Genomic DNA, 18192 nt, shown 5'->3' with positions numbered 1-18192 from the left:
CAGCCCAGCCTGAGCATGCAGCTCTGGGGGGCTAAGAGGTTAACACCCCCACTCCCATTCAACCGGCTCTGCCTCCTGCTTCAGAAGGGAGTGGGACTGGGTCTGCTCTGCAGATCAGGGCTGGGTGATCCATCACACATGGGGCGTCGGGGCCTGGGCTGCACGGTGCTGCTCCCACCAAGGTGTAGAGGGGCAGACTGCCCCTTCCCCAGCACCTCGCTGTGCCCAGAGCCATGAGGCAGGGAAGGCTGGATGAGGTAGGGAAGTGACTCTGTCCTGCCCTACCCCCCCAACCCCTTCTCACCCCAGCACTGCTCCCAGGGGCTGCAAGTCCCAGCACTGTTGCCTTGCTGGTTAGTGCACTGAGGGGAACAGAGATATGGGGGTAAGACAGGGGAGGTAAAGGAAGATGCAGGGGAAGGATGGGAGGGGGCAGGGGCTGCACTGCAGGGGGATGGGGAGATGCAAGAAGTATCCCCTTGATCACGGGGCTGAGGGAAGCGAGGCTGGAACAGAGGGAAGATGTGTGTGTGTGTGGGGGGGGGGGTTACAAGTTTCCTTTGCAGAAGCTGCACTATCCTTTACTCCCCACCCTTTTGTCTTCCTTCCTTCACATCACAGCATGGTCCTCTTTGCACCTTATCATTGTGTGTGAATGAGAATTTCAGCCCGTTTGCACAAACCAACCACAAGGGTTTTGATGTGCAGCTACTTGGCTGCATTCTCACCCTCTCACCTTTTCTGTGTTACTCCCCCAAGCTGCTTCTGCTCCCAAAATGTGTCTCGTACTCCCACCCCACACCCTCTCCCGCTGCCAGACTCCCTTCTAGACCCTGCCCTCCTCACCCCACCTCCCGCCCAGATCCTGCACCTCCATCCCTATCCCACTCGCTAGCAGCCCTGTCCCACACACTAAACTCATTTTTGTTCCCACCCCAGAGCCGAAGGGGGTCCCCAAAATCCACTGACCCTGGAACCCCAGGAAAGTAAATCTGGCATATGGGAAGCCCTGAACTTCAGTCATCCCTGTCCCTTCCTCTCTCCCCATGGGGCTGAAGCACCAGAGGAGTGAGATGACTAAGTTGGGGGCCAGATCAGTGAGGATTGGGGTTTTTTGAAGGAGTTTTTTTGATTCTCATTTGTATGGCCCCCAATTGTGGGTCAGTGGCCCCCAATCCAAAAAAGGTTCCCCACCCCTGCCATGAATAAAGAAAACATTCAAACCTTTTGTATTGTATATAAATTAATATTTTACTTTATTTAAAATGAAGTTTGATAAACTAAAATGAGAATGTTAAAACGCTTAGTCTAATTCATGTAATTTACATTTTCCTCCAGCTGCAGCACTAGCAAAATGGCTGAGGCGTAATTATGTAATTAACGGTGAGTTTCCATTAGCAACTGGTGGTCCACAGAAAGGTTTACATTACCGGGTGGTCCATGGGCCAAAAAGTTTGAGAACCACTGAAACAGAGACATCCCCGCTCTCTCTCCAACTCAATTATTGTTCTGTCTGAAATAATGGCTACAATGAACAGTTTTGGAAGATAAGCAAAGAAAGAAAGATTTTCCCAAGAGCTCAAAGGTTGATTTTCTCAAGTCACTGAACAAAATTAAAGTGCTCAGGTGTAATAGGCTATCTTATGTGAAGGAAGAGATTGGTTACTCCCTTTAAACATCTTTTAGCAGTAATATTTGCAAAAACTGATCACTCCTGGACTGATTGGTGAAAGGCTGTAAGGACAGCCAGGTGGACTTTTAACAGAGCTAAATAATAAGCCTAGGTTTTCAAAATTTAACAGATAACCAAGTCTAATAGAGAAGTGAGGCTGAAAAGGAGACAACTGATATGTGTGTGAAAGCTGGAACGGCTTCCACTTCTGACATTACATTTTTCGTGTGATTGGCTTCCTACTGTTTAGCACCACAGACTACACCTTGAGAAAGCAACTCTTCTGCTCCAAGGCCAAGAGATATCAAGGAACTATGCTTAGCAGTGCAAAAGTGAGAGATTGGCTGCCTGACCTCTGCATCTTAACATATGGAACTAAAGAGAGGATAAGAGGTAGCCTCAGACATGTCAGGTCTGGGAACCATACCTGTTTTGGCCACATTGAAGCTATGAGGAAAACCACTGCTCTCTCATGTTTCAGCTTGTACAGGACTCAGAAGAGCAATGGTGATGGAGACTGACAAACCAATGAATACGGTAGGCATCTCTCAGGGAGTTCTAATAAAGTTATCTTGATCAGAAGTGCTGGCATTTTATGTTGGAAGATGTTGCAAAGCTTTCTGCTGTGAAGCTCTGCATGAGACAAATCTTGTAAAAAATATGATTTCTCAACTAAAAATTCATAATCCTAGCAGAAATACCTACTCCAAGTGTTTGATATCTTGTACAAAAACTCTGCCTGAACTTCCACCATTCTCATGAGACCCTGAAACACGTTACATTGTTCTGGAGGACACTAATTTCAGGCCCCATCAGAAGATGAGAAGAGGAATCTAGAGATTCCTCCAGTGTCTCCCCTTCATTTGTAGGCTCCAATAAAGAAAATGGAGATGGTAGAAGAGTCTTCCCTAAAGATCTCTGGTATGGATCAGGACTTTAAGAGATCCTGAAACTCTGAGAGCAGACCAAGATGACTGTCAAGGCCCTGAGGGTTATTCTGTCCTTTGAACTGCCAAAGGTGGGGGAGGGCAGCATTCTGAGGCTTCCTTATAAGAATGCTGCATCCCTGGTAGAAGGTCCATGAGTGATCTAAAAGACCTTGGAAGGGAAATTGTCCTCATGATCAGAGTCTAAAGAGGAAATATTATTATCCTTGGTAAATGGAGGAGCAGTTCCAGTTGATGTTTACATGTTTCAATGTTGGAATAAACTGGTTCTGCCCAGTGTCACAGACATAAAAGTGTTCAAGTGAGCTAGCAGAAGTGGCAAGGCAACCAAAATACCAAATAGGTTGGTGCTGAGGGAGTCATCAATATCCAAAACTAAAAAGCCAAGAAAAATCACACTGAAATCATTAAAGGTGCACCATCAGTGCTAAGTGGTGTAAAAAAGAAAAATCTGGTACTGGAAGACACAGGAGATCCTTCACTGCAAGGAAGGCTTGTGGAATTGATGGTGTTGGAACATGAAGTGTTGGAAAAAGACTCAATAATTATGAGGACCCCAGTAAAAATCCCTGGTGGGAAAGTAGTGTTACCCTCTTTCATAGATGGGAAAGAAGAGAGAAAGATCTTTACCTAAGGTCACATTCTTGGCAGTCAGGAATTGAACCCATCTCAATGTGTTAACCACAGAACTATTCTCCTTGAGATTATCCCTTCTCCTTTTATTGATCTCCTCCCTAAAAAAATGCACTGTACTCTGCGTCTGTTCATATAGCAGTCTTTCTATGCTTATAATCAGGGCTCGCTGAACCGCAGCAAGCCCCGCTCACCAGCCACGCCGTCCGGAGATCTCTGCATGCGCAGATCGCCCAAACCCAGCTCTTCCGGGTTACAATCTACTCACCATGGGAGAGTAGATTGTATTATTTGTCGAGCCCTGCTTATAATTATTTTTATCACATATCACTGAACTCCTGTCCTTATAATATGCACTACCTTGTATTTGTACCTCAGAAGTTCTCCTTCACATGATTGCATACATATACATGCTACTATAGGGGCCTATGGCCCCAATGCACTTGAGTCAGACTTTTGCCAGCTATAGCACATCTATGCTCCCAGTGGGTGTCGAGCCATGAGCGCCAAAGGGGATCACCTCTCTGTTCCTTGTCACCACCCATAACAAGAGTTGGAGGTTTGATTTTTTTCTGACCCTTTTATCACCTTGTCTATTTATATTTTAAACTCTTTAGGTCAGGGACACTATTTTATGACGTGCCTGTATGGTATCCAGAACAATGGAGAGTTATGCTTGCCTTTTTATCCCACTACAAACCATGATAATTCATAAATGTTGAGGTCAAAGGGGATCATGATGATCATCTAGACTGACCTCATAATAATAAAAAGTCAAAGTAATGAATACTATACTGAACACAAAATCAGGCACCCCAAATTACTCTCATCATAGACAGACATTCAGTAAAACTCAAAGACAAAAATTTGAAATTAATAAAAAACTTGCTTTTTATTTAACACGTAATTAATCTGTGAAATTCTTTTCCACTTGGTAATATTGAGGCCAAGACCTTAGGACTCAAGAATGGATCAGATCTTTATAAGGATAATGAAAAAAAATTATAGTATATTAAATATAAATTAAGTATAATAAAAACTAGAAGATTTACCCGGCGTTGCTCAGGTCCTTCAAGGTAGGGAGTTGGGGTATGGCAGGTGCAGGAGGCAGGGCAGGGGTTTGGGGGGACTCAGGGGCACTGCCCAGACATCCAGCAGTTGCTCCCCAGGATTGGGACCTTGTAGTCATAATAGTCCCTACGATCAGAGCCATCCCTTTCCATTTAATGAGAAACAATTGGATTCCAGGCACATCCCATTGTCCTGGCACAACCAAACCCTGGCCTTGCTTTAAGTTATGAAAAGAGGAAGCTGCATACCAAATCTGGTGGTCTTTGTTCAATAACTCCTCCTAAATGATAAGAGCTAACAGACTCACAGAAAGATGCACAGACAGGCATGCGCACACACTCTCATACTCTCTCTCAAATATACAGTAGATGAGAAGGAAGATGTAAACATACATTTAAACAAAAAAGTCGATTGTGGGATTTTTTGTACTCCCTTTGAATACTTCTAGTCCTGACCAACAGGACACTGGACTATAGGGTCTGATTTAGCATTGAACCTGCCAATACAGACCTAATGCCTTTGTGATGGTAGGGTCTACTTTTACAGCCAAATCTCCTACATTTTGTATAGAAATTGTCAGTGCATGCTGTATTGTTTCCATAAGTGTAACATACAGAATCTTTTATTGTAAAAATCCAGAAACTACAGTCAATTTCCATTTGAAATACCAAATCACTTATCAGCATGTATAAATCAGGATGAGATAAAGTATCTGCCCTGTGCTGAATATATTTTGCCCATGTCTCACAACAATGGTTTGGCAATTTCCCCATACTCAAGTCTTGTACTGATGTATCTGGCCCCACCTACTAGTATCCACTGTGATCACCTACACTGTCAAATAGTTAGCCATAGAATTTGAGACCAGAAAGGACCACTAGATCTGATCTGACCTCCTTTGCCCAAACACTACCTACACACTAAGCCGAGATCTGAAATGAGACCAAAATACTATGCACACAAGACTGAGCAATAGAAGGGAGGTGCACCAATGCCTGAGGACCCTGCAGTGGCAAGGAATTTATTAGGTGATATATACCCCAATAATTCTGATATTAGCCAAAGATTTTACTTTATTGTTAATTTACTGTATAATATTATATCGCATATAATCACTGTATGCTAAATAGAGTTAAATTTAAGGATTAGAGAAATATAAGGGCTTATCTATACAAGTGTTACTCAAACTTTTTTTATAAAGTACCCCTTTTTTTTAAAAAAAAAAAGTATAAATACCCCTAGTACCTGCAGTTCTCAGACACACAACTTTTTTTTACCATTGCAACACATTTGTTTAAACAACTTAATTGTAGCCGGGCGGATGATCAAATGTTTGGGTGTAAAAAGTACAAAAATAATAAAGCGATATAAAACTGAAAACAAAAATTCAGTTCTCTACAAATTTCCATGGTGTTGACGTATACCCCAGATTTCTCTCAAGTACCCCACGGGTACTTGTACCACTGGTTGAGAAACACTGGTCTATACTACAAAAGAAAGGTTAATTTAATTTAGGTCAATTTACATCCACCACAGTAATTCAAGCTATTGCTCTCTACACTATCTTCCTTCTACCCGTGGAACGAATCCTAACCAGGAGCACTTGCGCCAACTGAAGTGAGGTATTGTGGGGCACTGTCAACTAAGAGTGCCCAGACTGGGAAAACAGAGTACCCCATGGGAAGCTCCAGTAGTAACTATCCCTCTATGGATGACCAATCCATGAAAGATCCATCAAAACCAAACAGCATCTAGAAGAATATTAATATGACTGTGACTAGAATTTCTGTATGTATATATGTAGGATGTATATATGCTGTGGTATTCATAACTGTGCTGGTAACTTTAATAAAATTTACTAAAGATATTAGCACTTGTTCCTGTTATTGGATATGCTCCTTCTTTTGGTTTTCATGTGTTCCTATGTGTTCTAGATTTGAAACAACAGGCAGAGGTAACTGTTGAATTTGACACTGTACCACCAGAGTTGAACCCACAGATACTGTAATATGAGATCACTAAATTTATTTTAAATAAAAATAAAAGGCCACACAGCAAGTGACCCAACACTCACATGCTGCACAGGAAAATGAAAACCTGAAGCAGTCACTGGAAATCTGATGTGGGGGAAATGTCTCCTCAATCACTCATAAGACAATCAATTAGACCCTGAGCACACAAGCAAGAACCAGCCAGCCATGGACCTGAGACAGAGAATGTTCCATGACATTTTTGAGCGGTGGCCCATCCTTTCAGTGTACCATATGCAGCCATGGTCATCTCCTATTGCTTCAGAAGGAGGACATTAAAAATACATCTTTTCAGAACACAAGGGAGGGAATACACTCCCAAAGTCAGTGGCTGGCTAAAGCATGAACTTCAGAAACATAAGACATAAACCAAAAGTGAACCCAGGGGCTGTTGAGTCTACTGTAAGTACTGATGCTGCGGCATGCTGAGTTTCACTTTTGATTTCAATTAAAATAGTATCCCACAAGTGAATCATTTGTGTGTTCACAAGACGACTGAAATAGACAACGATTGAATATATTACCCAGTTCTCTGAGTGTATACATTTAGCTCATATGTAGTGATGGTATACCTTTGTTAAGTGCGGCAGATTCTCATTTTATGACCTATGAAAATCTTTAGACTTAGGGAGTGTCTTTTTTACTCTTCCTACATATAGAATCAGACTCGAAGGACTGGAAGGGCCCTAAAGAAGTCATGTAGTCCAGTCTCCTGCAGACATGCCAGGGAATAAGTATCACTGCAGCCATCCCCAACAGGTGTATGTCTATGACATTTGTCCACAACCTCCTCAGCTTTCTTCCAGTGGTTAACAACCCTGACAGGAAGTTTTTCCTAAATTTCAACCTAAATAACACTCGCAGCAATTTAAGTCCCTTGTTTCTTGCCCTACCCTCGGATATTAAAGAACAATTTTTCTCTCACCCTCCTCCTTGTAAAATCCTTTTATAGATATGAAAACTCATATCCCTCCCACACCCCAAAAACAAAATGATTTTTTCCCCCAATCTTCCATCATAAGTCATGTTTTCTTGACTGTTAATCTTTTTCGTTGCTATTCTCTGGCCTTTATCCAATTTTTCCATTTCAGCTGAGGCCTAATCAGCAAGTAGTAGAGGAGAAGAAATACTTCTTCTGTCTTGTTTACAACACTCCTGCTAATACATCTCAGTATGATGTTTGCCTTTTTTGCAAAAGAGCAGTTACACTGTTGACTCATATTTAGCTTGTGATCCACCATGACCCCTAGATCTCTTTCCTCAGTACTTCTTCATGGGCAGTCATTTCCCATTTTGTATGTGTGTAACTGACTGTACTATCCTAACTTGATACTTCGCATGTCCTTATTGAAATCCATTCTGTTTACTTTAGACCATTTCTCCAGCTTGTTCATATTTTGAATTTTAAGCCTATGCTCTAAAACACTTGCAATCCCTCCCATCTTGGCATAACCTGCAAATTTTATAAGCATACTCTCTATATCATCATCTAAATCACTAACAAAAATGTTGAGCAGACCAGACTCAGAAATAATTCCACTCAATAAGCCCTTCCAGCTTGACTTTGGACCTCTGATAACTACTCCGTGGAAGCAGTTTTCCAACAAGTTATGCATCTACCTGATATTAGCTCTATCTAGGTTCAATTTCCCTAGTCCATGAGAAAATGCGAGATAGTATCAAAAGCCTTACTAAAATCAACATGTATCACATCTACTGTTTCCCCCTACCCACAAGACTTGTTGCCCTGTCAAAGAAGTCTATTAAATTGGTTTGATATGATTCGTTCTTGACAAATCCATGCTGACTCTCACTTATTTTTTTTATCTTATGTCTACAAAATGATTGCTGAATTAAATAATAATAGATGCAATCCTCTCAGTATGGAAGGAACTTCTTGGGAGTTGCACGTTTTACTTAATGAGCATATCAGAAATTGTTTTTATTACAATACCTAGGGTTAGAGGCCTGCAAATACATATCTGCTTTTATATCCTCAGGTATCCACATCCACAAATATGAATGCAGATATCTGTTACAAAATTTGTATGCACATCCGTATCTGCAAAAACAAGCATCTAGAACTCTGCAAATCTGCAGTTACCCACTTTATGTTTGCATGTCTCCACAATTGCAGATGCGGACATCGATGGAACATTTTTGTATTTTTCAGATACGCAGGGTTCTATCTATGGTAGTGTACACTAAAGTCCTTTATAGTTTTTACCCTCTCAATCCCTTATTTATCTCAGCAGAGAGAGAAATGTTTAAGTAAGTGTTGGAACTTTTTTAAAGGCTGTTGCTCCCATGCTGTGCAATACACAGTATTTGATGATATAGTACCTATAAATAGGATATTAGAAAACTTTACATTGTTTACAATGTAATCTGCACTGGAAAACAGTTATATTATACATTGTGCTTCTTAGATGGGAAAAACTTCAACATAAAAATTGGCACCCTTTTTACCTGGTTTACATTCGTAGAGATCACAGCACTCCCCTGGTTTCCCTGATGCTTTAGAAACCAATATATTCAAATAGCCTGGCTGGCAAACTTTCCTCAGGCAACCTGCAGGGTTGCAAACACAACGGCTTGGAAGTGGACAGCATTCCCCTGGAGGAGCATAACCTTCAATCAAGATGGAATCTTCTGGACAGCGAGGAGAAAACTGGACCTCACAGCGGGCCTTGGAACAGTCAGGTTTCTCTTCTGAAAAGGAGAGAAAAATCAGCATACTGTGTATGTCAGTAAAATACTGTCTGGATATTTAAGCTCCACAGAACTGCTTTGACAAGCCTGAAGGCTATTACCCTTGCAGGTGATGTGCCACAAGAAAAATGAGGATTGGCAAACACCAACCAAGTTTAACAGCAGCACTGGGATTTATCAAAGAACATTAGAACATAAGAATGTCCATACTAGGTTAAGACCAAAGGTCCATCTAGCCCAGTGTCCTGTCTTCCGACAGTGGCCAGTGCCAGATGCCCCAGAGGGAGCAAACAGAACAGAGAATCATCAAGGGAATCATTATTCCTCTCCTGTCACCCATTCCCAGCCTCTCACAGAGGCTATGGACACCATTCCTACCTATCCTGGCTAATAGCCATTGATGGACCTAACCTGAATTTATCTAGTTCTTTCTTGAACCCTGTAGCAATATGTATATAGAAGATGATAAATGCATGTTTATGTAGTTTATTAAACTTTATTTTTATTTTTTTAGTCTTTACAACTGCAGAATGTAGTGAAACTAAATGTTTGCTCCTGATAAATACCAGACATCTTTTTCTCTAATGGTAGATGAATCTGGTAACAATGCCGATAATTAATGTTGTCTATGTTTTTCCATACTAAAAACTGGTTTTTGGTAGCTTATATTTTTGTAAACTTCAGCTGTTTTAATTGAAATTTCCCATGCCAATGTCTGTCTTGAATTAATTTTTTAGTTTCTGCAAAAACAGTTCAGCCATTTACAAGAACAAGAACAAGATTAGAGGATAAACAAGCTATTTCTGCTGTTAAAAAAAATCATACAAACTGTTTCCATTTGGAGCAGAGACCTGAAATTTGGCCATGGGAAGAGGGGTCACCCGGGTATCAGGGATGTACCTTTTTCTGTCGCCATTAAAATTAATTCAAATTTAGCTAAGTTACAACCCTCCAAAAATTTCACATTTCATTCCCCAAACCTGGGAAGCAAAGAATCTAGAGTCGCTGCATCTCTTTTGCTGACTAGAAAATTAACTGCAGAACCTACTGACAAAGCCTGCATCTCGCCCACCTGTTCTGGCTGGTCTACAAAGGGACTAACAACCTGCTACTTAAATCAGTTACTCTCTTAAGAAGTAGACGTTTCCATATGTATTTCAGTATGTGTAAGGGAGAAATTAAAACTAGGTAATTATCTATTTAATATGTTGCATATTTAATAATACAATGAACAAAAGTTACTGGTATATGGAATATTAGCATTTCCAAACTTCTGAGCTTCCCTATGCCTTCATGTGGCATCTCGGAGACCTGGTCTTTAAGGGAGGACTGAGTCTCTTTTCCACTGTCCCTGCATTTGATCCAGGGGGGATTCTTCATTTTTGCCTTACTGAAAGGTCTGAGCCACTCTCCCTACCCACTATGTAGGATCTAAGGAGTCCTTGCTTCTAAGGGGTCTGAGAGGGAGGCTATCCCATGGGGTATCTGAGCCTCTCTCCCTGAACCCCACATAAACCAAGTTATGGCCCTTAACTCTGAAGGGAACTAAACAGTGGAATTCCCTAACTACAACCCTCTGGTGACAAACATTTCGTATTTACAGAATCAACTGGTGTGAGTGAGAGAGAGAGGGAGAGAGAGAATCTGGCTCCTAAAGTACTCAATGATTCATGGGAGTGGTCACTTAGGAAGAGGGTACATAATGGTTTTTTTGTCAACTAGGTCTTCTTTTAGGTGCTTCAGGCTACTGTAACCACCATGAAATAAAACTTTCAAGATTTCTCTTACTGGTCCTGTGAACAAATCCTAATATTTCAATACATGACCATTGTCCCTATTCTAATGTAAAAAAGTGTATCAGGTGAGAGGGAGCACTGAGACATCTCAGAACAACCTCATGGCCTAAGCAGAAAGAACAGCAGACTAGGACTCAGAAAACCAGGACTCTATTCCCAGCTCTGCTACTGAACATCTTAGTGATACTAGCCAAGTCATTTCACTAATCAGTGCCGCATTTTCCCTCTCAGTAAAATGGGGGTGATATTTTCCTCCTTAGTAAAATGCTTTGATCTCTATTGTTGAAAAGTTCTATATAAGAGCTCAGTATAATAAATATCTAGCCACAGTAGCATCTCAACTGAAAACCTACACAACAAGAAGTACCTAAATAAACACTAACTCCTATCAACACCATTTCTCTTCATGATTAAAAAATGAATTCATGCCGAGTTAAGGTTGCCCACTGATACCTTGTGTCCTTTCAGAAAATCAAATTCTGCAAAACTCAAACTTCTGAAAACGAGGAAATACAGAGTTTAGGTATACAGCCTCTTGAATGATGCATCAGTATACCCATAATGAACTTTATTACACACTGTCTGTGCACTGTATCTTATGGGAGCTACCTATACCTACCTTAAACTAGGGATGTAAACGACCTGTCAAGTCATTACTCAACTACTTGCTCCCCCCCCTCACTATACAGGCAGCAAGTGGGGGGGGGGGAGAGACAGGAGCCACTTGCTGCCTTTATAGTGAGAAGGGAGCAAGTAGTCGAGTAGTGGGGAAGAAGGGGAGAAGTTATTGAGAAAAAAGGTTGCCTGCCCCTTTAAGGGCAGCCATTTTGAACTCTGTTCTCCGTGCACACTGGTGTGCCACAGAACACAGTTTAAGAAACACTGTCCTAGACAGTCGCTTCTCATTCTGTATGTGTGAAACTGATTGTTCCTTCCTAAGTGGAGCACTTTGCATTTGTCCTTATTGAACTTCATCCTTTTTATCTCAGACCATTTCTCGAGTTTGTCCAGATCATTTTGAATTATGACCTTATCCTCCAAAGCACTTTGCAACCCTTCCCAATTTGCATCCCTACCCTAGACTCAAAAGCTTAACCTAATCCACAGAAAGCCATATCTGCATCCCTTTAGTCATTATATGCCCAATGCCATCTATACTTTCACTTTCTCTTCTTTACTCCCACAGACCAGACTTTGTTCCCACCTCACTGTTGATAATCTCCATGACAAGAGGACTGTGCCCAGCTACTGACAACTTCCACAAGCCAGCACAGAAATGAATCATACCAGATCTCTCAAAATACACATATACCACTTTCCTTTCATTACATAGGCACAGCCCTCTCGGATTACCTCATACCACAATCACAGTTCTGCCAAATTGCTCTAACTAATCCTTCCATCATTCAGTATAGCTACATATAACACAGTGAATGTGACTGGTATGCATGCAAATAATCCCCAGAGGCTATTACCAGCTTCAGGAGGTAAGGCTGAATAGACGTGTCCATGTACCTTAACTCTTCATTTCCTGGTTTTCAGACACTGAGATATCAGGTAACCTTAACTTTGCTTTTTGTCATTGAATAGTGAAAGAAACACGTCTGAAATACAGTCTAAACTATGTAAATTAATAGTTTCACCTAGGTGCTGTAATGTGAGGTACTAGGGAGGTGTTTTGAACCCCTTCGCTTTAAGTGGTTTCCATCATATACAGGTCTTACAGTTTGGTTCAACGCTCTCAGCACTCCCATGATCAAAAGTATTTCAGCATCTGTTTCCAGAGATGCCCAAAAGTCACTTCCATCCTGCTCTGCTACCTTTTTATCTTTACTCTTTCCCTTTTAACAAAAAAAAAAAAAAAAAAAATCAGGGTTACAGGTTCCCGTTCAAGCTTCTCTTCCATCTTTAGATTCAGCGAACACTAAAGCTATGTCTACACTGCTCCCTCTTGCACAAAAAAAATGCAAATGAAGTGAAGCGTGGAATATTGCCCTGTCTCATTTGCATAATTAATTAGGCTCCATTTTTGTGCTAAAACCCCTTCTTGCACAAGAGCCGTTCTTCCTAATTTATTCAGGAAGATCAGCTTTTGTGCAAGAGGGGGGTTTTGTGCAAAAAGGAGCCGTGCAGATGACTCCTTTCTGCACAAAAGCCTCTTGCACAAAAACGGATCCTCAATTATGCAAATTAGGTGCAGCGATATTCCACGCTTTGCCTCATTTGCATTTTTTTGCGCGGGGGGGGGAGGGGGAGAGGCATGTAGACATAGCCTAGTATTTCCCTGAACAAAAAAGAGTTGATTTGGAATATTTTATAAACTAAACAACATTACACTTATACTTGTATGGAATTGTTGTTGATCAAGGAAAGATCAGTGAACCTGAAGACACAACTGGAGCTTACCAGATGCAAGAAGAGTTGAAAAGACATGGATGGAAAAGACATGGCTGGAAAATAGAGGAAACCTGACCACTAACCAGGTATAAACTTTAACTGATACTGCTTGCTTGATTTACTTTCCATGGTTTCTTATATGTTTGCCTGTTTACCATGTGTCTCAATCAATTTTAGGCTTATGGTTTGAATGGGTAGAATTAAATAAACTGTAAAAGATCTGTAATCTTGTTTTTAATCCCCTATCCATTACTAAAATATCTGAGCTCTTATGCGCCAAACATGATGGCCCTTACACTCTGACCATAAAAACACTGATAAGCCTACTTATTTTATGAACAGAGAGAAGTTCCATTTCCAGAATGTAAAGGGAAAAGCATGTTAAGTACCAGGGACAAATCACATTATTTCTTAAACAAACCCCTCCAGAAAACCCAGCCACAGAGCAGTTTCAAGGATTTCAAGAAATGTAATAGAGTCCTACCTACATATTCTCTTCCCCCACTCTCCAACCTGGGAGAGAAACTGAAACTATAGAAATCATAAGTATTCTTGTGATTTATTGGCTATTTTCAGATTTGTACAAATGCTAAGGAAAATTTGTTTCTCCTTCTTCAGGGTTTCCACTACAAACGAGGCCCTATTATTCCAGTGTCACTCAGCCGTTGTTACTTTGTTTCCATCAAAACTCAAAGTGAAACCATTTATTTTCACAGGGAAAGAACAAACTTCAGAACACTGATATTCTTACTATGGTACGTCTAAACTACATGCCTCTGGCGACAGAGGCATGTAGATCAGGCTACCCGGCATAGGAAAATGAAGCGGTAATTTAAATAATCGCCACTTCATTTAAATTTCAATGGCTGCTGCGCTGAGCCGATCAGCTGTTTGTTGGCTCAGCGCAGTAGTCTGGATGCCCCGCAGTCGACATCAAAGGCATTTGTTCACCTCCCAGATATGCCTCCTAGGATGAGGTTTACCTGGAAGGTTGACAAATGCCTTTGATGTTGACCGTGGAGCGTCCTGACTACTGCGCTGAGCCGACAAACAGCTGATCGGCTCAGCGCGGCAGCCATTTAAATTTAAATGAAGTGGCGATTATTTAAATTGCTGCTTCGTTTTCCTATGCCGGGTAGCCTAATCTACATGCCTCTGTAGTCAGAGGTATGTAGTCTGCACGTACTCTATAATACAATTAACTGTATGCAGACAGCTAACAATGCTTCTAAAAGAAAATTTCCTTAACATTTCAATGTAAAATTAACAAGACACTTGGGCACTCTTTATTTCATTTAACTCTTATGCAAGTTAACATACAATCACTAAAAGCAAAAGGTCAAGTATGATTGTGAAATCCTGCTTCTAAAAGGGTAAAATGAAAGCAGACAACAACTGAAGGTTTTGTAAAAGATTGTTTTTTTTCATGTTCTCATCAGTGTGGATCTAAGCATACCCTTGATGTGCAGAAAGCCAAAACAATGTTAGTTATGTACTAGGCTTCAATTTTCAAAATTGCCTAAGTGATTTAGGATTCTAAGTCTTACTGAAAGGCAACATGACTCAGGTTCCAAAATCATTCAGTTACCTTTAAAATTGTACTCCGGTCTAGTGTGAGTACTTGCATAACAGACAACACAGAAAGCATGAGTTTACTTTTTTATGTTGCCAAATGAAGCAAACCAGAAGCAATAACACACTTTACCAGAGGAGAACTACAACTTTTTTTCTTGCTTATAGAAAGAAAATATATTCATGAAATAATTTTAAATCACAAATTTAAATGCAATGACATCGCATTTCATAGACTTTTGCACCCCCCAATAAAATACTACTTAATGTCCACTGACAAATCTGCTATTGCTCCACATTCAAATATGTTACCTCCAACTAGTCATTATTTAGCAATGATAAATTTGTTCAAACTGAACCTGCATGTTTAATTTAATGTAACCCACTATACCAGTGTTTCTTAAACTTTTTAAAACCAAGGAACACCAAACAATTTTTTTATGAGGAACACCAAGGATTTTTTTGTTGAGCCAAATAAAAGTCACCTGCCCCTTTAAGGGAGGCCATTTTAAACTCTGTTTTTCTCCATGGCACACCACAGAACACGGTTTAAGAAACACTGCACTATACTAATACATTGTCATACTGAACATTAGTGAGTGACGAGGACAAACTATAAAAAGGAATATTTTATAAATAATTTATCTGTAAGTCAACATGCCAGTTTTGGTTAGGAATGTGAATGGTTAATTGGTAAGCATTGCCCTTACTATTTACGGTTCACCAGCATGGCAGGAGCGTGGTGTGCAGTGGGCAGAAGCACTGCAGCTCCACCGGAACAGCCTCCAAGAGCAGCAGGAGGGGCACTCCAACCTTGTTTAATCAGTTAACTGGTTAAACATAATGCTTAACCGGTTAACTAATGAAACAGGATTCTGCATCCGTAGTTTTGGTATTTGACAGAGATTGTTTTTCTGTTGAAAACTGTCCAACTGTAATCGAAACACTAGTTGTCGATTAACTCAAGCATTATATTTTCATTTTGCTACTCTTACTTGTTCAGCTGTCCACTAAAAACCACATAAGAATGAATACTTCTCACCCACCCCAGTTCTCTTTATCATGCTAACTGCACTTTCTATCACATTACTGATATTACTATATATTTTAGAAATACATGTGTGTGTCTGTCTGTCCACCTGTAAGTCTGTGCAAGAACTCCTAAATTATAAGAGCTAGGACCACCGAATTTGGTATGCAGTGTCCTCTTATCCCAATTTAAATCAAGGTCAGGGCTTGGTTGTGCCAGAATAATGGGATGTGCCTGGAATGGAATTGTTTTTTAAAAAAATGAAAATGTAGGAAGTTGTACTGCAGAATGACCACACGGGGGCAGCAAGAGGCCAGAGAAGGGGACCGGGACAGCTATAACCCCACTGGGCCAGAAGGGGGCAGAGATGGAGAAAGGGACAGCTATCTCAGTTTATCTATTTGTGTGTATATTTTTCTGTCTGTCTCCCAGATGGGGGACATACATCTCTCCTGGCTGTACCCATTGAAAGATGCTTCTCAGCTGGCCCCAAGCTAATGCAGTAAAAAAAAGCTGTGATTGTCCTCCTCTCCCCCCCCCCCCCCCGCCCCCGGCACCCTGTATACTGAATCCTCATCCACAGCCCCACCCCAGAACAATGATTTAAGTGAAGAAAAACAAAACTTATTTGAGTTAAGGACCCAAGTAATGGCAAGTAAAACTTCTAATTTTAATATAATGTTGAACATAATTTTTCATCTTACAGAATATCAATGACTGAAGTTATATGCACAGGTGTTAGAAAGAGCCTCATAACATCTTGACAACAGTTCCAACCATGCTCAATTTAAATGCAAGTAATCCAAGAGATGTCAGAAACACAGGTCAGGATGTGGAACTGGATAGCAGGAAACTTGCTGAAGAGTCAAGAAGTAAATCTGTGATCCCCTCAGAGGTAATAGGAAAAAAGGAGGCGGAAAACCTTCTAAATTAATCTGTGTCTAACTGGCCCCCTTCCCAGCTGAGGCTGAGACTTTTTTTTTTTTAAACCAAAAACAATTTCTTTTGCTTTTCATTCTAGGCTTTAAGTCATTTATCTTTTAAAAAACAAAAGAAGCTAAAATTCTAAATGAATAGTTTCTACTTCAGTGGTGGATGGTCTGGAGAGTGCAATTCTGCCTGGAGTAGGCTAGGATGTAGAAGGGAGCAGGCCTGTAGAAAGTAATCCTGCAGGGTGCAAACAGGCCCTGCAGTAGGAATAATAAATAGCATGTAATTGAATAGTCATGGAATCGCATCAAATTTTAGCAGTTACATGACTATTTGATAGTCCTAGCAGCTAGTGTACTCCCGGCCCCACTCCTGAGGAGGTCCCTGCCAGCCCACATTGCTGCCTGTCTGCCAGCTCCTACAGCAGCCTCCCATGCTGTCCCCCGGCCCTGCTTTTTCTGATAGACGCAGCAGTGTAGGGGGAACAGGTGGAACCGGTGCTAATGGGGCCCTGGCTCCTTCCTGCCTCCCCCTGCCACCTCTGTGGGAGGCAACTAGAGAGAGGCAGGTGGCTCCAGGGAGCTGGCACACACAAAGAGCCAGCTTACAAGCCAGCTACCCACTCATATCGGCTCCCATCTGCCCGTCCCCTGCACAGCTGCATCTGATAGAGAAGAAGCAGTGTTGGGGTTCAGGCAGCTCTGTGGGAGCCGATACATGCAGGCAGCCAGCTTGAAAGACAGCTCCCTGTGTGTGCTGGCTCCCACCTACCACCCCTCACCCTTCGGGATGCTGTTTCTCTATCAGAGGCAGCAGTGCAGGGGATGAAGGTGTGCAGGTGACACCCGGAGCAAAGCCGGGGAGGTGGAGGGGTTTATTTTGCCAGAGCAAAAGCCTCAGAGGCGCGGGACCCCGCTGCCGCTGCGGCTTTGCTCCAGGTGTCCCTGGTCTGCTGGGGACCATCTCCAGCAGACCAGGGACACCTGGAGCAAAGCCGGGGAGGCGGAGGGGACTGTCTGCAGCAGACCAGGGACACCTGGGACACCCCGCCGCCTCCCCGGCTTTGCTCCAGGTGTCCCTGGTCTGCTGGAGATGGTCCCCAGCAGACCAGGGACACCAGGAGCAAAGCCGCAGCGGCGGCGGTGTCCCGCGCCTCCCCAGCTTTGCTCCAGGTGTCCCTGGTCTGCTGCAGACGGTCCCCAGCAGACCAGGGGCACCCGGAGCAGCTTTTCTCCCCCCGGAGGTCGAGGTGGCAGGACCGCTGCTCTCTGGGCGGTCCTGCTGCCTGCGAGCTCCAGGGCGAGAAAGCCCTGTTTGTAAGTGCAGATCTGACATAAGTCGGATCCACGTAACTCGAGGACTGCCTGTAGTACGAAAGCTTGTCTCTTTACCCAACAGAAAT

At 42.0% G+C, this 18192-nt stretch overlaps 1 protein-coding gene across 3 annotated transcripts in view; it reads right to left on the bottom strand.

Moving 5' to 3' along the window:
* Positions 1–18192, bottom strand: part of CRIM1 (cysteine rich transmembrane BMP regulator 1) — a 327869-nt gene that overhangs the window by 179669 nt on the left and 130008 nt on the right. Inside the window, exon 3 of one of the 3 annotated variants that reach the window (XM_075924932.2) lies at positions 8823–9065. The exons of the other annotated variants lie outside the window; for them this stretch is intronic. Within the exon in view, the coding sequence (XP_075781047.1) occupies positions 8823–9065 (243 nt within the window). The remainder of the gene's footprint in view (positions 1–8822; positions 9066–18192) is intronic. 3 annotated transcript variants of the gene reach the window in all.

The sequence above is a fragment of the Pelodiscus sinensis genome, chromosome 3, assembly GCF_052426305.1.
Source record: "Pelodiscus sinensis isolate ZL-2025 chromosome 3, ASM5242630v1, whole genome shotgun sequence".
In the NCBI taxonomy this organism is placed as follows: domain Eukaryota; kingdom Metazoa; phylum Chordata; order Testudines; family Trionychidae; genus Pelodiscus; species Pelodiscus sinensis.
The sequence above is the reverse complement of the archived record's forward strand: the minus strand, read 5'-3'. Positions and strand labels throughout refer to the sequence as shown.